The sequence below is a fragment of the Jaculus jaculus genome, chromosome 11, assembly GCF_020740685.1.
Source record: "Jaculus jaculus isolate mJacJac1 chromosome 11, mJacJac1.mat.Y.cur, whole genome shotgun sequence".
Lineage (NCBI taxonomy): Eukaryota > Metazoa > Chordata > Mammalia > Rodentia > Dipodidae > Jaculus > Jaculus jaculus.
The window spans coordinates 2,510,912-2,533,219 of record NC_059112.1 but is presented as its reverse complement, the minus strand read 5'-3'; the positions used below and the strand labels follow the sequence as shown (position 1 = coordinate 2,533,219).

Below are 22,308 nucleotides of genomic sequence, written 5' to 3'. Positions count from 1 at the left end.
ATACATTTTTCACTTTATGCTATTCTGTTGCTGAAAACTATATGGGTTTTGAAAACAAAGTTAAAAAAAAATAGTACATTAACAACTTTAGAGCCAAGCTCACACCTCAAGGAAGACCATCAGCTGAAACCTTTCCCCAAAGAGGCAGTAGTGCTTTCTTTGGGATTCCCCAACCCCCAAACATTGAATCTAACATTAGTTGGACCTGTGACTCTAGTATATCTCTGACATTTTTGTTGTTGTTTTTCTTGCAAATGAAGTGTGGCCATGGTTACCCTATCTGCCAACAATGACATTTGGGGACCTATATCTGATGCTGTAAAAGTCCCTGAGGAAATTCCCCAATCTCCTTTCTCAGCAAGAAAGTTGGTTAAGGCTTCAGAGGAAATAGAAAAACCCAGGAGATAAGAGCATGAATACATACATACTGCCACCCATAGAGTAAGAACAGAACTGATTTTTCAACTAGAATAAAAGACAGACACCAAAGCTTCTAATCTACTACATGGCATGCATAAAACATACACACTAGCTTATCCACAGAGTCAACAGGTGTTCTGGTCAGAGAGCTTGACCAGTACTAGGGCTTCTGTCTCTTCTGACCTTGAGAATGTTCCCCACATACCTGTATTGACTTACCACATCTTCATTTTGATTGACAGCTGGCAGACTCACATCATGGAACACACACAGACAAAGTATAAGAAAAAGAAGAAATAAGATCCCATTGATTGCATGCTGTCATCTCTATGAATCCCACTGGGGCTCAGGAACATCAAAGGGGAAGTGATAGATTAAATACGAATGCTGCTCTGACTGCTAGCCAGATAACCTTCTCTATGGGATGGCAGCAGACACTGGGGCAGAGGAGAGGAAACATGAAAGTATAAACGTATGGGAACAAGACCAATATGCCATTTGTCCACCCAATAAAGTTCTCAACTTAAGAAAAGCTCATCCAAGCAGAAAAGAAGAGTCTGCCCACAGCTCAACACTAGAGCTTTCTACCATGCCTTCTCAGGCTCCGGTGACATTGTGGAAGAGGGAACTGACGGCTGACCTTCAGAGCCACAAGGCATGTTGGCATACTGTGTGCCACTGTGCTCTGGACATGAGCCAACCGTGCTCCGGTGCATTCATCACCCCACAGCGGCTACTGGTCCTCTCACAGGGCGCGCGCAGTCATCCGCACACTGACATTTTGACATGAGGAGAGACAACAAAATAGAAGGAGGACTCCTTTAAAGAGGAAGGCCTCCAGGGGATAGGAGGTTGAGAGAGGGTCAAAACAGGGTAATATCACTGGAATATCATCAAATCACACCATGTTTCTACATTAAAGTTTTCAACAAAAACAAAAACAAAAAATAACAATCATTCTGTGGTTTTCAGTAAGGCTTTGAATTTTAAAATTCCAAGAACTAACTCAATTTAGAGCAAGGTCAACTTTCCTGAGTTTAGTGTTTCACTTAGCATCTGTGAAATGACTCTTTCTTTGTTTCCTTCTTTCTTTCTCTCTCTCTCTTTCTTTATTTGGTTTTCCAAGGTAGTGTCTTGCTCTAGCCCATGCTGACCTGGAATTCAATATGTAGCCTCAGACTGGCCTAAACTCACAATGATCCTCCTACCTCTGCTTCCCTAGTGCTTGGGTTAAAGGCATGGGCCACCACACCAGCCTCATTGCTTATTTAAAGGTTATAAGGTAAATTTAAATTAAGCAAAACTTACTATTTTCTTTTTTTAATGATTTTAACATAATTTTAAACTATATTATTTACTTATTTACTTGAGAGAGAGAGAGAGAGGCAGAGAGAGGGCGAGAGAGAATAGGCACCCCAGGGCCTCTAGACGCATGCGCCCCTCTTGTATATCTGGCTTTGTGGGTCCTGGGGAATCCAGCCGAGGTCCTTTGGCTTTGCAGGCAACCACCTTAAACACTAAGCCATCTCTCCAGCCCCCAAAACTTGCTATTTTCAAAGGGAGGCTGACAAGCCCACAGAATTGTGCATTGATAAAACTAGCTGTGTGGTACAGAGTGTGAGGCACGGGCTCACCTCACCTCCACCACTAAGTCCACTAGAAAAGTATTTCAAGCAGAAATGCATGCTGTGCATGGAAAGAAGGGTTTATGAGAAGAGACACATCTATATCCTGTGCAATCTACTCTGATCTTTTCTATACCATTCTTTCTATATTTCCTTTACTAAAAGCATCTCGTCTTGACTTTCTAAGTGTTTCTTAACCCACCTCTGTGGAGGGAATTAGTCAGAGAAGACAAAGAAACCTTGCTTAAGGAAGTGGTGATGGATCTGAGGTTGAAGATGAGTAAGAGTGAACTAGGTGAAAGATCACAGAAAGGCTATCTAATCAGAGGGTACAGCAGTTGGGCATGGGGCGCACACCTTTCATCCCAGCACTTGAGAGGCAAAAGTAGGAGGATCGCTGTGAGTTCAAGGCCAGCCTGAGACTACCTAGTAAATTCCAGGTCATCCTGAGCCAGAGTGAGACACTTCCTCAAAAAAAAAAAAAAACAAACAAAAACACACAGAGGGGACAGCAATGCAGAGCCTAGCCACAGAGGAAGTTGGTGTGTGTGGAGGCTGGAAGGAAGGCGGGAGCAATGGCAGGAGTGAGAGAAGTGAGGCCCTGTCACACCACGAGGATGGGAAGACAAGGCAGCAGGGGCCTGGCAGGGCTTTTCAGGTCGTGTTATGGATTGTTGTCTTGGGGAACAATGGGGTGGCATTGAAGCTTTACTGCTTGCAGTGACTCTGTGGGATGATGGTGAAACACACACAGGCCAGGGCAGATGGAGGGAGAACACTCAGGAAGCTGCTGCCTGGAATCCAGGAAGGAAAACATGCTGAGCTTGCTCATAGGTCAGTGGACACAGAAATGCACACCTTTGCAACATTGGGAAAGTCTTCTGATTGCAGCTAGAGTAGGGAAGTATGAAGAAGGTTCTGCGTTCATATTTCTTCCACAACCACTTTCCTAAATGACCTCCTCCAATTCTTTGTATATGAATACTGGCCAGAAGAGGGTCAACCTCTGCTGGTACAATGCAAGCCCAGACCTCTGTACTGAATTGCACATTCCATATTTGTGCTTGGACAATCTCGTAGGAATTTTTATCATTAACATGACAAAAAAGTTCCCCATATGTTTCCATTTATCTTCTTCTCCTGAAGTTTCCTTGTCTCAGTGATGGCAACCTAAAGTGTATTCAGGTAATGTCAGAGTCATCTACACTATGTCATATGTTATGCCTCACTGCTAATTCACCAAGAATTAGGCAGTTCTATGTTTAAGACACTCCTTGACCCACAGCTTCTTGTCAGCTCCGTGGATCCCATTCTAGATCAAGGCATACTCATTTCACACTTGAACCTGCCTTCCAACAGGCTCTACACTGCTCTGTGTCTTCCTTTGTTTTTACATAGCACAGGGAAACTTAAAAAAAAAATATTATTTTACTTTCTACTCAAAAATCCTCAAAGTATCTTTGTACTTAACCTAGATGGAATCCAAAGTTCACACCGTACCCTACAAGGCACCAATCCTCCCAATCGGATACCTATTTCTTGTCAATACTGCTAAGCCCTACAGGTCTCTAGCTACACAAAATAAATTCTCATCTTGAGATCTTCATACCTGCCTGGGATACCTTTCCCAGAGCCCTGTGATTTGTCCGTCTTTTCTTAGAGATTGTCACTGAAAGATTCTTGTATTGGAGTCCTTCTAAGAGCTCTAAACACAAAAGACATATGGGTATGCTTGCACAAACATTCATCTATATCTGTTTCCCTTGTCACCTGTCACCTCATTCTTCAAATAGAATGTATACTCCTTGAATGAGAAGCTTTCTCAGGCTTTTGCTATACCCTTAGTGCCTTTAACATTGCTGGATAATTAGGAGAAGAAATGTTTGATGAATGAATCAAGCAGTTATATGTATATAAGGACAAGATGGTTAGATGTGCCTGGCAAAGAGGACGGGGTGAGTGGTGGGATCATGAAAAATGCACACACCGGCCTTACCACTGACCATAGTTGAAGCCCATCCCTCTTTTGCTCAGGGAAGGCTGTGCACATGCAAAAGAACCCTGGGAGAGGCAATGAGGAACACCAGGTAGTTGCTACCCATAGTGATCTGCTATCAGAAAGTCAGGTTTTGCATTTCAGGTCCTTCATCTTCCAGGTCACTTGTCCTGTCTAAGCTCTCTGTTCTTATCCAAGATGTCTTCCCTGGCTGTCTAGTGGCTAGGATTCACTCTCCCTCTATTCTTATTCAAACATGGGATAAAATAATTTTTGAGGATTAAATAAAGATAATTCATGAAAAGATTCAGTATGAAGTACTTTTCATTAGCTATTATCTTTGTTTATTATTATTTGATAGGTTATGGTTAACTCATAATGGAATGATGAAAGAAAGTCATAAGAGGATTAGACAATTGGGATGTCAGGATTAGTCTGACACAAATGTTTAGACAAGAAAGATCTTCTTCATCTCTTAAAGTGCTTATTTCAAGTGAAGAGTAAGTTGACCACTAACAATAACAATCTCTATAGCCTTCTTTATTCTATGAATAAATGTAAGGTATAATCAGACCAGCGGCAGATGGAAAGACAGTGGAAGAAAGTTAAAGGTCTGATTCAGCAGAGGACTTAATGTGTCACGTCATAGCACATCCTGTTTTCTTTTCAGATCATTGCCCAGTGTCATGTGTGCCTGCACCATGAGGACAGTCCAGGCCAACTTTACTCCACATCAGCACTGACTGCCAGAGGCAACCAACTCCTGCATTAGTCAGTACAGCCATCAGATAACCAAGGAAGCATACAACCACCCTGGCATCTGCAGACACAGTATTTCAATTGTAGCATTTTGTAGATAGTCTTATATCTGCATGCTCAATCACAATGTCTGGAGTGAAGAAATCAAACCTTCTGCTAGAATATACTTTTTTTAAAAAAAATTTTATTATTTATTTATTTGAGAACGACAGACACAGAGAGAAAGACAGATAGAGGGAGAGAGAGAGAATGGGCACACCAGGGCTTCCAGCCTCTGCAAACAAACTCCAGATGCGTGCGCCCCCTTGTGCATCTGGCTAAAGTGGGACCTGGGGAACCGAGCCTCGAACCGGGGTCCTTAGGCTTCACAGGCAAGTGCTTAACCACTAGGCCATCTCTCCAGCCCTAGAATATACTTTTAACATATTTGCTCCGCTACTTTTTCTCCCCATGACCATACAATACACCTATGCCTTTAATAAATTGGTAAATTTCCTAAATATTAGTTCACCTGTAGTCATACCAGTTAAGGTTTCTATGATTCATAAATATGCCTGAATAGATTTGATGACAATTAACAATTTCAGTATTTACCAAAATGTTAAATACTAAGATTTGTATTGAAAGAATCAACATGATTAAGGCAACCAAATTGACAAAACCTCCCACAGAAATGATGACCTCAGTCCCAGAAGTGCGTAATTGGAGATTAATATTGTTTTTATTGGAGAACTCTGATTTGGCACTTTTAATATCTCATAGTGCTAACTCAACAGGCAGCTCTGCCATCAAGTGCCAAGGGTTTTCCATAGGTCCCAGTTAATGTTGGACGAGTTGAGCATCAACAAACGAGTCCTTGCCAGACATCAAAGAAGAAAGGAGTTGTGTTTGTGCAGGACATAAACATTTTAATGTAAAATTGATGGTTGAAATCATATCAATTGTGGTACTCTGAGGGAAGGCATCTACTCTAACAGAGTGAAAAAAGTAGGTAGAACAAAACTCTTGTAGAGAGAGACCCCTTCTAAGCATGCCCATCCACAGAGAAAAATGCTAAATCCCAACTGTCTGTTATGGTAGGCAATTGTCATGCACACAACAGAACCATCAACAAACCAGCTCAGCAGCTGGATGAAGTCTGGCTCCACACTTACCACTGTGTGCATCAATGTCACCGGCGGGTCTTTCTGTACTGAAGAGGAAAAATGAGGCAAAAGTTTCTGGCAACTAGTGGAGGAGAACAAGTCTCTGGTGATGTTTAACCCAGCCATGAGGGTTTGCTGGAAAGCTGAGGCAGGGACAATGATGGAAGGGCAAGTTGGAAGGCAAGCATGAAACAGGTGACCTCTAGGAAATGCTGTCTGGTCTTCTGATAAGTTGGACATGATTGAGGTAACTTGGTTTCAGCGACATAAAACTAAGACACCTGAATATGGTCAAAGGGTGAAGGAGCATATATGTTTAAAAGACTTTTTCCTGCTTGCTTGCTTGCTTGCTTTCTTTCTTTCTTTCTTTCTTTCTTTCTTTCTTTCTTTCTTTCTTTCTTTCTATCTTTCTTTCTTTCTTTTGTTTTTTTTCAAGGTAGGGTGTCATTCTAGCCCACACTGACCTGGAATTCCCTATATAGTCTCAAGGTGGCCTTAAACTCACCTTGATCCTCTTCTGCTCCTAAGTGCTGGAATTAAAGTTGTGCACCACCATGCCCTGCTTAAAAGACATTTCTAGGTAAAGGAGATCAACACAGAAAATCAACTCCTACTAAATCAGATATCCAGAGACCCAGAGGCCCCCAACACCTCATCACTGAAGCAGACCAAAAATGAACCCAACATGGCTTAGGGAAATTTTGCAGAAAGGGGGGTGGAAAGAATGTCGGAGCCACATGTTGGGTCATGATATGCAGAGACATTCATCCTATCCATAACTGTGGGCTAACTCCAGAATGCATGACCCATATACCTCAACAAGGAGGGGCCAAGGGGAGGGGGTAGGACATGGATGAGCCTAACAATGGTACCAAATTGACTGTATTCCCTGAGTATAAACTTAATTAATAAAAAATGTAAGTTTACAAAAAAGACATTTCTAGGGAATAACAGATTTTGTTATGACATCTCAACATGCCAAATGCTCACCTGGCTTATATCCTGATAAAATGCCACTATGCTCAGTTTGTAAGCATATATTGAAGCTCACATGATATTTCAGAGATGAAGGAGATAAGGGTTCAAAATTTCCAAATCATAGACACACTATCCCTAGGTGGGACATTCATCCCATGACTGCCAAACTGAACAAAGGAAGTAGTTCTATGAACTTCGAGCATTCACAGGTCCATACTGATCTCTTCTCTATCTGCTGACTTTGATAACCTTGATATTACCATCTAAAGGTGACATGTCGAAGGCTAAGATACCTTTCTTATTACATGGAGCTCTTAGGTGAAAAGATAGCATTTGAAAAAGTGAAACCAGAAGCTACTGGGAGAATTTCGCAAAGTGGAAGAGATGGCAGATACCCAGGAAGTACACTATGCACCTGCATCTATGGCCACCAGTTGTTGTTTTTGTTTTTTAATCTTAACTCAGAGCAGGGCGTTTTCTCTAGTTTTTTTTCTTAGTTCCCCAGGCTGACTTTTCTGAGGTTGGGGAGTAGCTGACAGATGGGTCTTGGGCAGGTCTCAATGTCTGCAGATGTATTAATATCCCTCATTTATCAAAACCATGACTGACAATCCAGGTCTACACCTCTCCAAGGAGATGCTCCACACCCCAAGGAAATAAAGTTAGTATGGTAAGTGGAAAGATAAGAATACTGGTGAAAATAAGTGGAAAGACAAGAATACTGGTGAAAATCTGTTGACGAGGTCCTGCCTAGGATCTTACTTACTACTACAAACTGCTGAATGGATATTTGGTGTGGTGGTTTGCTTCAGGTGTCCCCCATACACTTAGGTGTTTTGAATGCTAGGTTCCCAGATGGTGGAGATTTGGGAATCAAAGCCTCCTGGAGGCAGTGTATTTTTGGGAGTGGGCTTATGGATGTTATAGCCAGTTTCCCCATGCCAATGTTTGGCACACGTTCCTGTTGCTATTGTCCACCTTATGTTGGCCAGGGGGTAATGTCCACCCTCTGCTCATGCCATTGTTTTTCCTTGCCATCATTGAGCTTGCCCTCAAGTCTGTAAGCCAAAATAAACCCTTTTTTCCCCAAGAGCTGCTCTTGGTTGGTTGATTTCTACCAGCAGTGCAAATCTGACTGCAACAGTAAAGTGGTACTAAGGAGTGGGCTTGCTGCTAGACATCTGACTGTGTGAGTTTGGCCTTTTGGAGCTGATTTTCAAGAGGAATGTGGAAGGATTTGAAACCATTTCCTAAGAGATGCTTTGCAGTGCTGTAAGTACAGCTTGATGGACTATTCTGGTCAGAGTTGAAAGACCTGAATGCAGTAAGAACTATGAACTGTGAGGTTTGGCTTATGAGGGTGAGAAAGAGCTTTGCCTAGACTGGGCTAGTAGTTTGTGTGAGAGGCTTGCTGTTATGCCCGTGTCCTGAGAAGTTATGCCTGTGTCCTGAGAAGCTGTGCAGGGTTGCATTGTGTAGAAATGGACTGGTGTGAGCAGAGGAATATGGCACAGAAATCTGTGGGCCTGAACTGCTGTCCATTCACCTGCAATTGTATGAGAGATTACAACCTTTGAGATAAGGCCAGCTGACCTGCATTGGGACAAGAGAAAGAATGCAGTTTTTGAAGGGGCTTGAATACTCAAGGAACATTCTGTTCTTCAAAGTCTGCTATATTTGCCCCTGGATTAACAAATTGGCACCCTACCTGGTATTATGGAGTATATGAAATGCAGGAAGAGATGGTCATTGAATTTGCAACACAGTCTTGTGTTTTGCAAATGGCTTCAGTGTGTAGCAGATTTGCCAGATGCCTTCATGGAGACCCAATGCAGTCATGAAGATAAACTGAGTGTGGCAGTGGAGACCCAGTGGAGATGGTAGGACCACAAGATGGCTGCTAACAACAGCTACCAGACACATGAAGTTTTCCAGAACTGTGAGTAGCCTAGCTGGAGGGGTGGAATTGGAACTCCAGAGACTTGTTGCTGGTTAGAATTATAAGATTTGTAGACTTGTCCCTAACTAGAGTTATTGGTCAGAGTTTGATGTTTGCCCTGGTTGTTTTAAATCTTGCATTGGTTTAATATTTCTTTGCTATGTCCAATGCCATCTTTTGCAGTGTGAATGTTTATTCTGTGCCATTATGGGTTTGGGGTTTTTTTTTTGGCATTATGGTTCAGTGAAAAGATCTTGGATTATGGGGATGTTTGAACATCATTAGGATTGATGAAAACTATGGAGACTTTTAAAGTTGGACTAAATGCATTGCATTTTACATCATGTATAGTTGTCAGCTTATGGGGGGGTCAGGGGCAGAATGTGGTGGTTTGATTCAGGTGTTCCCCATAAACTTAGGTGTTCTGAATGCTAGGTTCCCAGCTGACAGAGATTTGGGAATTGATGCCTCCTGGAAGCAGTGTATTGTTGGGGGCGGGCTTGTGGGTATATTATAGCTAGTTTTTCCATGCCAGTGTTTGGCACACTCTCCTGTTGCTATTGTCTACCTTATGTTGGCCAGGGGGTGATGTCCCCCCTCTGCTCATGCCATCATTTTTCCTGCCATTATGGAGCTTCTCCTTGAGCCTGTAAACCAAAATAAATCTCTTTTTCCCACAAGCTGCTCTTGGTTGGGTGATTTCTGCCAGCGATGTGAACCTGACTGCAACATTTGGATATGAAAAGGAGGGAAGGGGGAATGCAAAGGAATGGAAAAGAAGTTATGCATGCATTAAACCCTTAAATATTCCAAAAGATTTTGTAGATTGATGCTGAGGAGGGTGCTTCTGAGGCAGCAGAGAGAAGTGGAGCAGGCTCAGCAGATTAGACTCACCAAGAACCCGTGAAAGCAGATGCTGCTGCTAAATGCCTCTGCGAAGAGCTAGGTGATAGTGAGTGGCCACCCCAGCCCTCTCATCTCTCTCTGGTAGTATATTAGCCAACTTCTCATTGCTGGAACAAGATACCTGACAAAAGTCACTTTCAGGAAGTTATAGTTCCAAGTTACAGTCCGTTATAGCGAGAAAAGCCCAGGCAGGACTTGAGGCAGCTGGTCACACTGAGTCCACAGTGAGGAAGCAGGGAGCGAGGACTGCTTGTGCTCAGCCAGCTCTGTCCTTTTTATACAGTCCAGATCCCCAGCCTAGGAAGTAGTGCCTCCCGCTGTTCAGGCGGGTCTTCTCACCCCAGTGAACTAATCAAGATGATCCTCACAGGTGATGCTGGGACCTGTCACCAATCAATATAAACCATGACAAGAAGTGACTAGAATTTGAGAAAATCTAGAGAGGAAAATGGTAGTGCTGGCTTCAAATGGGGTGAAATGGTAAAGACCACCAAGGCAGCTCTGAAGCCCCAGCCCACACGTTGGCTATAGGGACCGATGTGGTCAGATAGCACGGTGAACTCATCATGCTCCTGATGAGGTTGGGTAGCCCGGGGAAGTCGTGCTCCTCCTGTTAAAGGCTTTGAGGGTTGTGGTTTGCTAAAGTGCCTTCTCTAGCTAGACTCCACATAACCTCAACCCATAAAAGAACCCAAATTCAGTGGTTTACTGGGTATCTGCCACCAACAAGAATCAACAAGAAGCAACTTGGTTACCCACCAGACGAACCACAGGTTGGAGCCCCAAAAATGTTCAAGAGTTACACAGAGAGAGAGAGAGAGAGAGAGAGAGAGAGAGAGAGAGAGAGAGAGAACCTCAGGAGCACCAATCTGCCAAGCCTTGGACTCTCACTGACAATCAGGCTCAGAAACACAAGATTTCCCTCCAATTCATGAGACTATATTGGAGAACTGAAGAGCAAGGGAAGGACAATTTTAAAGACTGTTCTGATTTTGTCTTATTTCTTCTTATAATAATGTCATGACAGATCTGAGCCTTGTAGCTCAGACAGCTGGTGATCAGTGTCTGAATAAATTCAGCAAATCATTACATAGCAGAAGTTGGCCTTGATGGGCCAGAGCCTTCCTAACCTGGTGGGTGCTACAGAGAAGAGGAAATGCTTTGATGAAACCAAAATTGTCACATTAAAGAAGAGCTGGACATGAATGTTGTATCAGCATTCAGCTAACAATTCAATAGCAATAACACCAATGACTATTCTATCTTCCCTGTGATCCTGGTGCCTTAGCCCCAAGAGTATGCAAGTGAGAGTCAGCCATCTGACCTATTAGAAGCTAAGGGGAGGAGATAATTAAAGTCTCCAATAATCTCTTTTCCTCTTGAGCATTTTTTAGAGAAACCTCATAACTTGATTGCCAATACCTTTTAATTGAGGGAAGATTCAGGACAAATTTAATCACAGAAGATATGGAGGCAGAATTTATAGTCATAATTACTCCTCACACAAAATAAAAGCTGTTTACTTACAAGGCAAGATACAAAAATGTTAAATGACTCATGGTAGTGTTGGAATAAATTTTGTAGCATTGCATTGTCATAGATGACAGACCCAAACACATCTGTTACACAACCATTTGCTAACACTTTGCTAGAGTTATTCCAGGAACCCATAATTCAAATACCTCACCCATTAGAGAAGAATTCTGGAGAAGGCACGCAAGTGCTTATTTATTTAGATACTTTCCAAAGTCCATGTAACGGCTTGGCAGATGCTCGACCAGGAGGACAAATTTATGTCTTGATGCAAAACTACTCTTTTATAATTATAATTAAAATCTTATTAGGTACCAACAGATGGTGAGAAATAGAAAAAAAAATACAAGATGTATCAGAAGCTCCACGAGACTCCAACTTTTCATGAAGACAGTAGTCTGGGGCGAGACCACCCTGTGGAGCAGGGCGCCTCCATCATTGTCTAACAGCAGTCACAGCAGAGCCCTTGGTTCAGTAGTGGCCTGGCTGCAGCATGTCTGGTGAAAGAATACACCAATCCATGTTGCAAGTGTGCCCATGATGTAGGCCGAAGCCACGCGATCCATGCAGAAGCCGGGTGCTATCTGCAGTACCCTGATTCTGTTACACGTGTGTCCATGGCACAGCCCTGGGTGACATGATCTATGCCTAAATCCTGCTTCTTCCAGGGTGGGAGAAGTTAGACATTGTCATTTATGTACTTTCTGAGAGTGACTCGTCCTCCCTAGAAATTCTGTGAATCTCCCAGGACCATCCCAATTTATTTCTTTTTCTGCTTCTATGCTAACTGCTGTTCACCACTAATGGTATTGTTACCACTAGCAGGATCTTAGTTACACAGACCCTGCATGAAGTCTCTCATGAATATCTCTCATGAGATAGCAGTTCTGTGGGCTTATATGCAAAGTATGGAACAGACTTTATCCCAGGAAGCATCGCAGGAAGCAACCAGGTGAGTTGGGAAGTGATCCTTGAAATCCCACTAATGATCGGTGTGAAGACACTGTGGGTGATACAAAGATGCAGAATGCAGAGGAGAAAATGGGTCTGGGGGGTCACAATCTTCTTCCCTGAACTTTTTTTCTTACATGTATACAACAAACTATGTCACTTATTTTGCAGATTACATAAGATTCATAGAAAATGGACTTAAAATACCAATCTAGATCCTAGAGAGAATAAAAAGTATTGAGTGAAGAACAAAGAAGGAAAGGTTTTGAAAACAGGAATTAAGATTCTGAGACTAAGAAGACTTGATGTCAGAGTCCTCAATGCACCGTTCCGTGTAAGCTACCCCAGGTGTCTCAAGAGGTGGGTTCCATGGGCACCTCTCTATGCAATGTCTCTCAAGTATACAGTCCCGGAATAAATTCCTGTTCTGTGTCCAGACTCTATAGATAACTTCCTCCATGACTTCTCCACTCAACCATCTCACAGGTATTTCACATTTCATATGTCTAAGAATTCTTAATTCCCCTCGTGTAAGCATAGCCCTTCTCAATCTTTCACATCTCAGTAAATATCAACACCACACATCCGTTACGTGTCAACTCCATTGCCTGCATCATATTCTTCTGCATGTTTTGAAGGATGTATCCACATGATATATAATCTCCCATCATGTCTATAGTTATCTATATGTCTGTATCAACCTAGACCAATATATCATACTTTTTCAGCTAGTTTCGGGGTTGGTGAATTTTTCTATTTCAGTGTAAAAATTTGCCTGCAAACTTAGTGGCTTAAAAGAAGGGCGGGAGACACGGCCCAGCAGTTGGCGCACTTGCCTGCAGAGGATAACGTCTCCAGCACCCACGTAAAGCCAGGTGCACACAGCTGTGCGAGCATCTGGAGTTTCCTTGTAGTGGCTGGAGGCCCTACTGTGTCCTTGCTCTCTGCCCGCCCTCTGTGTCCCTCTCTGTCTGTCTCTCTCTGCTTGCAGATAAACAACTAATTTTTAAAAAAAACTGCAAAGTTACCCTGTCTGGTCCTCTCTAAAAATAGTTTTACAGGGGAAAAAGCTAGTACCAGCATTTTAATTTTTTTTTATTTTTTTTTTTTTTTTTGAGAGTGACAGACACAGAGAGAAAGACAGATAGAGGGAGAGAGAAAGAACGGGCACGCCAGGGCTTCCAGCCTCTGCAAACGAACTCCAGACGCGTGCGCCCCCTTGTGCATCTGGCTAACGTGGGACCTGGAGAACCGAGCCTCGAACCGGGGTCCTTAGGCTTCACAGGCAAGCGCTTAACCACTAAGCCATCTCTCCAGCCCGCATTTTCATTTTTAAAAGTGATAGGTTGGTTAAGATTAGAGAGAAATTTTGTCATAGAAATGACTAGAATCTGACAATGAAAGTATTCATGGCTGAAAAACCTTTCTTACAGCATAGAACTTCATTGAAGCATGATTTCATTTTCAAATAGAAACTTTTCCAACTTTCCTTGATTTATAATTTGTAACAGAGAGCTCTTTTGTACATGACCACAGTATGACTGATGGCAGCTTGTGGTCTATTTCTCACACGTTAGCCATTACCGCATTTCTCTTTTCTATGACATAACCCCTCGTCATAGCATTCATCAGTTTGCTCTCAAATTTAAATTACGTAAAAAATAACAACTATCCCTAAGGAACATTCTGTTCCAAAGCAAGTGACTTAGCAGTCTGACTTACTAACACTCAATTTTTTGGAAAAAATGACTCAAATTGACACATTTTATTAAAGCCTATTTTGTCCATTTACTCTTTAGAGGAAGCCATGCTTTAAAATCCCAGGTGGTTTGTAAGGGAATCTTAGTTCAGTATTAGCCAGAATTTCTAGGATTATGACTTGGGGCTTGGCATTACAACACATTTTATGACTGTGGGAGCAATTCCCTAATTCCTAGTTCTTATAAAAATAATGTTTTAAATATGCAAGAAAGTAGTAATTTGCTAAGAATTCATAACACGATTTAACAAAAGGTTTGTGGTAATGAATCATTCAAAAAGCACGTTTTATTCTTCTACATTCATTGCCTGGGATATTGGTCTAGTGTTAGGGCTCTGTCATGTTTTCAGGCAGTGATAAGGGGAGGGGAGAGGTGATTCTAGGAAGTACATAAATCACGTCATAAAAACACACTCAACTTTTCCTGTTAGAGCAGCAATAATGAGGCTGTACCCCATGTTAAATGTTAAATATATGCTGCTGCTATGCAGAGGCGATTATTCTGCCAAAGAAAAGAAAAAAAAAACACGAGAAATTAGAGGAAAGAAAAGTTATGAAGGTAATTACAATATAGCCAATTGCAATTATGGTGGAAAGTGTCTAAAGTCCAACTTCCTTTTTAAGTATCTTTGCATTATCAATCATATCCCTTCTCAAAATAATTTAAAATAGCTACCATTAATGAGTTTTTTTTCTCTTGGGCTGGAAGTATAGGTCAGTACTTGTCTAACATGTGAGAGACCCCGGATTCAATACCCAGCACTGAAAAAAAGAGATATTCTGTCTCCTATTTGCAGTGTTTTTTGCTTGGTCCAGATCAAATTTTGGAGGAACACAATAAATGTTTCCTATTTCTGAGAAGCCCAGGGGTTTTGGAAACATTTAAAGCATTAATCTTCATTTTTATTTTACTATGTATCATCTGTTATTGTCAACCAAAAACAATTAGGTTTGCATAGTTGCATAAAAGATAATTGGTAACTCCATCTACCCAGAAATTGACAAGCATCTGCTCAAATACAGCTTCTCAAATGTAGCTGAGTGTGGGTTCAGCTCATTGATTCTTTCTCTCTGAAATGAGCAGTAGGAAAAAAAAAAATTGATGATGCCCCAAAAGAAACAACGTTTCATAGTAAAGGTGGAGGAGCTTGGAGGCAAGCTTGCTCCCTAGTAATGCTGTCTGGTCACTGGGTGGCCAAGCCAAACATGGAGGAGGCGGGTTTACGGACTTTGCAAAGTTAACCCAAGACTTTTTTCCTTTTCTTTTGCATACAAGGAAGTAACTATTCTACTACCCTCTTACATTCTCCCTTTTATTGACATGCCAATGTGCTTAATGACCAAAATCATTTCTTAAACATAAAATAGAGTGGCAGATATAGAGGTAAACATACATTTTAAAAATATTTGAAAAAGCCTATGCCCTATCTTTACTCACACAATTAAAGTCTTGTCTGGTTTATAAAAAGAGATCAACTTAGAATAATATTGCACACTTTAACACTAAGACAAGACAGCAAGGCAGAACGTCCCCCACCCCTCGTCATGTATCTCCAGCACTCCAGTGCACAGAAATCATGTAAGCTGATCAATATTTTGGTAATATATTTTTTCTTTTTACTACCAAATATATTTCTGGGGTTTGGCCATTCTTTCAAATACTTCAGATTTCAAAGAATGAAAATATCATTTGAGTTTTCTGTAGGAATAACCAAAAAACAATTTCTAACATGGGACAAAGCCAAATTAAAATGGTGGAGTTGTAAAACTAGGGGGTAAGGACAAGTCACTGTCCACTTTTCCTCCTCCATGGAAACAACAACCTTGATTTCAGAGCGTATACAGTGGACCTGAGAGAGGCAAAAGCACGGTGAAAGTTGGACCATGGGCCCTGCCCGTGAGGTAGCCATGTTCAACAGTGAGACACAGTTCGAATGGCTTTGTTAGAAAATGTCTCCTCAGAGAACAAAGGCTGACCTGGAATTCACTCTGTAGTCTCAGGGTGGCCTTGAACTCCCAGCAATCCTCCTACCTTGAGCACTGGGATTAAAGGCATGTGCCACCATGCCTGGCCTTAATTTGTTTTAAAGAAAGTGAGGGTCAGTTTTAAGTTAGGTTAACCTAAAGTCTTTTTGACCTTTTGTAGTATTATGGCCCCCAAAGGCAGACACAGAGACTGAGGATTTCAATAACATAAGTGGGGGACTGGGGGGCGCAGACATAGTTCCACTGGTCAAGTGCTTGCCTCACAGGCATAAGGACTTGAGTTCAATTCCAGTAACTGTGTAAAACACTGTGTGCTGGCATGCGGCTATAATCCCACTGCTGGGAAGGCATGGCTAGGAGGTCCCCTGAGGCTCATTGGCCAGGCAGCCAAACCTAATCAGTGAGTTACAGGTTAAAGAGAGACCTTGTTTCAAAAAAATGGTGGTTGACGTTCCAGACAAATGACACCAGAGATTGTCTTACGGCCTCCACATGCAGGCACACACATGCACATATGTGTGCACATCACACATTCACACACACACACACACACACACACACACACACACACACACACACGCCCTCACATTCTAAAGTGTAGTTTAAAGTATGACTATTGGGCAATGCAATAAAGTGGCTACCCAGATTGTGGGAGCTCTGGGAAGTGTACCAATAACTATGAAGAAAGTGGTCTGGAGCCCGCAAAGCACCACAAAGCTCTGCTTGCATATTCTCTAATTCTCAACTTCCAGTACTGCATTTTCTACTGTTTAATTCTTTCTCTGGCCTTTATTTCTAGAGCTGATTAAGCAGGAAAAAAATTCTTATATTTGTCTCAAAGAATCATTGAGATGTTCACAAAGTAATGAGCCTAGAAACACTTTGACAAGCCATTTCAAATATGTCCATTTGTGTTAAATAACTATGGTGTTGTGAGTGAAATTAGATTGCTTGTGCTATATTGTTCAGCTTATACAGATGACTGTCAGTTTCTGGATCATTTTATTGTAGTTGTGAATAAATAACACGAGGGTTTTTTTTTTTTTTCTCTATCACCTGGTTAATAGAACTGGCTTCTCTTTAAGTTGGCATTATTGAAGCAATCACTTTCACAGCACTATTATCTCCACTGATTGCTAATGTCATAATTCTCAAACTCAAGGGATATTTGGACTGTCCACATTTCTACTTGTCCCAGATGCCTAGACAGGAGCCAAGCATGGCAGCGGGCCAGGGCAGTTTCAGTGGGAAGCCAGGTTCGGTTTGCACATGGCTTCTTGGCTTGTGTGGGCAGCCCCATCGTTGACTTGCAGAGGGGATTTTCTTTCCTCATTTGCCAGCTTAGACAAATTTTGTCTCTTTCTGTTCTGTAAGCAATTCACAGTGAGTGGATTCAGGGTGCACACCTACGACAGTGGAGAATCTGCCGTGCCATTCTTTGGTCATCATTCAGACTTCTCACTTGGTGCCACAACTAATTCTTATGCTCACTTATATTTAAAATAGCAAATCTGGGCGTGGTGGTGCACGCCTTTAATCTCAGCACTCCGGAGGCAGAGGTAGGAGGATCACCATGAGTTTGAGGCCACTCTGAGAATACAGAGTGTATTGCAGGTCAGACTGGGCTAGAGTGAGACCCTACCTTGAAAAACAAAGAAACAAACAAAAAAGCTTGTTTGGGGGCTAGAGAGATGGTTTAGTGGTTAAGGCATTTGCCTGTGAAACCTAAGGACTGATTCCCCAGGATCCACGTAAACCAGATGCACAAGGGGGCACATGCATCTGGAGTTGTTTGCAGTGGCTGGAGGCCTCTCCTCTCCCCTCTCAAATAAATAAATAAAATATATAAAAGATAAAATAGCTTGTTTTGAACTAACCTAGTTGTGCATGAGTACGTAAATGCACACCACACACACCCACAATCAAACATGTTATTAACTTTTATTTGTCACGCAATCTTATGGTATAGTTTCTTCTCTGTGGTTAAGTTGAATTCAATTGCTCAATATCTTTAGTCATAATTTAAAATTTTGAAGTGAAACTTATTTTTTGTCTCTAGATGCACTAATCTCGGGAAGATCCGTTTAATCAGTGTTTTGGCTGTTTTCTCCGGACTGCCCCTCCCAGGTAGGACCATGGCTCGCTGCCTCAGGTCCGAGGCTGACGGAGCCAGGAAGCTGCGTGGGATACAGAACTCCTCATGTCCTGCTCACACAGCCGTCACCGAACCTCCCAGCCTTCCTCAGCTGGATTTGAAATTTCTGTCCAGAATAAGTTCACAAGGTCTAAGACACCTTCTTCTTGCTCAGCAGTGCAAGTGATGTTAGTTCAAGAAAGATGGGTGGAGGGGTTTGTGAAATGTCCCAGGGCTACAAGGAAGAGAGTTTCAGCCCATGAATAGTTTCTTCTTACCGTCATGTTTACTGATAACTTCTGTTGGCCTCATAGGAGCCCAAGAGTGCTGGGACCTGTCCAGAGGAGGACCAGTTCCTTGCCCGTGAAAGAAAGCCCATCCCCCCTCCGCATCTTGTAAGACAGGCACAGCTCCTATGCATGCGACCTGGCCATTAAACCTTCAGTCCTGGAGGCCAGCCTGCCCTTCATCTTCAGGGAGAGGCTACAGGCTCCAAACCAGGTATTGAAAATAACCTGTCACCACTGATTAAGGCTGAGGAGGGTTCCAGAAGCCTGGAGGGGGAGGGCATACTCCCTGATCCTATGAAGTTGATCTGTGGAAGTCAGAATGGGTGCTGTCTCGCTCTCAAGTGGATGTGAAACGACAGCAGCCTTAGATAAACGTCCCATGGTCTGGGGCCTCAGCCCATTAGTTTCCTTCAGCTTCTCCAAGTCGTGTCCAATTCACACTTGCGGAGTAGGGACCGCGGGGCGCACAGCAGGGCCGCCCGCACCGCTCCGCTCACTCACGTGAAGACCCCAACCTCTCCTAATTCACAACGGTGTCATCGTCCAGAGCAATCTGCTCCGTGACCTCTGATAGCGTGAACGTTTGTAGTCACCTAGAAACGCATTTACTTGCTGAACTGTAAAAACAGATTTCCAGTAAGCCCGTCTTGATTTCGCAGGCCCTCCCTGTGGCTGATTCCAGGTGGAAATAAAGACTTTCATCCTGTTTCCCTGACTTCCAGAGCTGGCAACCTCCCAGGCACCCATTAAGCCCTGCGAGCACCCTTACCATGACCTGTCTGCAAGGAGTTGAGGAAGCTGTGCTTGCACAGTCGTTTTAATCGAGGATTACATTCCCTGAACAATCACAGGGCCAGTAGTAAGAACCCCAGCTCAAAACCCACACAAGCGTTCCTCTCCGCTCTGGTCGGGGGGCACGTGCAGAGGGCTCTCTCGCCTCGCTGGGCAGGGCTGGCCTTCGCTAGGACGAGGTGCCCACAGGACCCCAGAACCGACCGCTCCTCTCCCAACAGCCGTCTCCTTCACCACGCAGGGGCGGGGCTACAATAAAATCTGGCTCAGGGCCTCCCCGCAGCCACCCTTCTCCCCACTTCTCACTGTCCAGCCCTCCCCCACCCCGCACCCTGACACACCCCCCCACACACTGCTCCAACCCCAAGTCCAGGGAATTTCCCCAGCATCCCCAAGCTTGAGCTTCCTGCCCAGTGGAAGAGGCGCATGCAGATAAAAGGCATGCAGCAGGCTGGACGCAGCCACAGTGCGCCTGAGCCCCAGCCTCCCAGCTCCCTCCAGCCTCTCCAGCCCGAGCCACCATGCCCCGCGTCGTGCGCGCCCCGAGCCTCGCGCCCTGCCGCCCCGGGCGCATCCCCGGCCCCCGGCGCTCGCTGCTGCCGCTCGCGCTGATCTGGCTGCTGGCGGCGCCGCTGGATGGTGAGCGCGCGTCCGGGTGCGGCGCTCGCGTCCTACGCGCCGCGGCCCTGCGCCCCAGGCTCTCTGCGCCCCAGGCTCTCTGCGCCCCGCAATAACCTTGTCTCTTCTCTTCCCCAGCCGCTCCGGTCGGGTCCTCCAGGCAAGAGCTGCGCTGCATTTGCTTGACCATCACTCCGGGAATCCATCCCAAAATGACCAGGACCCTGGAGGTGGTCGCCCCGGGCCCGCAGTGTCCCGATGTACAAGTGATGTAAGTAGTCCTCTCTGCGGGGAGAAGAAAGCCACCCTCCCCCTACTGGGTCTTGAGGGGGGCTCACGGTGCACTCTCTTTTCCTCTCTGCAGAGCCGTACTGAAGAACGAGAAGGAAGTCTGTCTGGACCCCGCAGCTCCTTTGATCAAGAAAATCGTGCAGAAGATGTTGGACAGGTATTTGCCACGTTAGTTTTGAAGTTTTCTCCCCACACGATTGCAGATTTGGGGACCAGAGTCCGGACCATGCTTAGAATTAGAAAAAGGATTAAGAAGGGAAAGTTGTTCTGGAAAAATCTTTCTTACAGTTTTTACATGTGTGAGCAAACCGAGGGCGCATTACTGAAATGTGCGTGTGCTTTAGACTGAGGTGTGGAACTTTGACTAAAACGGTTATCACTGTTTTCTCTACAGTGGAAAAAAAGAAAACTGATTAAGAGAAATTAACATGCATTGGAAAAGGCCTTCGTTTCCAAGGACGATTCAGGACCCAGTGACGACAAGAAGGAATGGCTCGTTTTCATTCCACAGTAATGCTCTTGGTGGACCCCCACTTTGAACAGGATGGGGAGATCTTTGTGCCTAAAGCCTTCTGCTCAGAACTGAGCACACTGTTAATGCTCTCTGCTGTCATTTTATTTGATATGTTGATGAGACCTTTGGCAACTGACTAAATTTTAAGTCAAACATAATTGGTTGTTAATCTTTAAAGATGGTATAAATGTATGCGTATATTCACATATACATATATATTCTAGGAATGCTATATATTTTATATACATATTTACATACATACACACTGGATTCAACAGATTAGTAAGGTTCTGTTAGAATCTGCTGAGGGAGGGATAGTTTATCTTCATTCTTTTCATGAAATAGGAAATATTTTGTCTTTTTTTTTTTGGATAATCTGTTAGAAAACTTTCTTACTCCTGACCCTGGCATGGTACATGATTTATATTGTATTATGAAGCCAGTCTGTCATACAGAAACTTGTGTAGAATGTATTTCCTTATTTAGAATTTACAAATGTGTAAGTTCTGGAAGGACTAATTTATTCTCTTCCTATAATTTTAGACATTTGATGTCTTCTTTGTATGGCATAATGTCATGACTTACTCATTAAACTTGGTTTATATGCTATTTATTAACTATTCTATTAGTAGATCTACTATTTAGGTCTTAAGTGTGTGATTTAAATACATTAGGAACATAAGAAATAGGTAGATTGCTGACTCCTAATTTCCACAGAAACATTTAAAAAATTTTTTGCATTTTTTTGAGAGAGAGAGAGAGAGAGAGAGAGAGAGAAAGAAAGAAAGAAAGAAAGAAAGGAAGGAAGGAAGGAAGGAAGGAAGGAAGGAAGGAAGGAAGGAAGGAAGGAAGGAAGGGAGGGAGAATTGGCTGAGGGCCTCCAGCCAGTGCAATCAAACTCCAGAAGTGTGTGCCATCTTGTGCACATGTGTGACCCTGTGTGCATGTGTTACCTTGTGCATCTGGCTTATGTGGGATCTGAAGAGTCTAACATCAGTCTTTAGCCTTCACAGGCAAGCGCCTTAACTGCTAAGCCATCTCTTCAGCCCAAGATTAATTTTTATATTATATTTTTATTTATATTTGAGAAAAAGAGGCAGAAAGAGAGAGAGAGAGAGTGAGACAGAGGCAGATAGAGAGAATAGGTGCACCAAGGCCTTCAGCCAATGCAAATGAACTCCAGATGCATGCGCCACCTTGTTCATCTGGCTTTATGTGGGTCCTGGGGAATCAAACCTGGGTCCTTTGACTTTGCAGGCTAGCGCCTTAACCACTAAGCAAGCCCTTCAGCCCCTAAGACTCTGAAAGTTTGGAAAACCTATTAAACATATTTGAATATGAATTTATCACTTAAGTAGTATTGCTAAGATGTTTGGATGCCTATAGTGTATCTTTAAAGAGTCTGCTCATTTTGTTATAAGGAAATATATAAAGCTACTTGATTCATTATTTTAAAATTATACTTTTAAAATGTGTCTCATTTGTTTATATTACTTATTTTGGGGGTTGTTTTGAGAAAAAAGTAAAAGATTTCTAAATTTCACTCACATTGTTTCTGTTTTTTTTATGCTGTGACTTATTTATCTTTAATTCTACATTATTATCAAGATGGACTCCATACCTCCCTGGCTTGACTCCATCCCTTATTTTTTCCCATCCTCTTGCATAAATC

General features: G+C 43.1%; 2 protein-coding genes across 2 annotated transcripts in view; both read left to right on the top strand.

Annotated features, from left to right (window-relative positions):
• The window catches only part of LOC105944543 (interleukin-8), a 50,296-nt gene extending 31,082 nt beyond the window's left edge, over positions 1-19,214 (top strand). The window contains exons 4-5 of the mRNA XM_045130152.1: positions 18,057-18,124; positions 19,144-19,214. Coding sequence (XP_044986087.1) covers positions 18,057-18,124; positions 19,144-19,214 — 139 coding nt within the window. The remainder of the gene's footprint in view (positions 1-18,056; positions 18,125-19,143) is intronic.
• Positions 19,215-19,734: 520 nt separating this feature from the next.
• LOC101610936 (alveolar macrophage chemotactic factor) lies at positions 19,735-20,650 on the top strand. The gene is made up of 4 exons (XM_004665302.2): positions 19,735-19,852; positions 19,970-20,102; positions 20,196-20,279; positions 20,517-20,650. Exons 1-4 carry the CDS (start codon positions 19,735-19,737, stop codon positions 20,533-20,535), a joined length of 354 nt encoding a protein of 117 aa, XP_004665359.2. The 3' UTR covers positions 20,536-20,650.
• Positions 20,651-22,308: the final 1,658 nt, after the last annotated feature.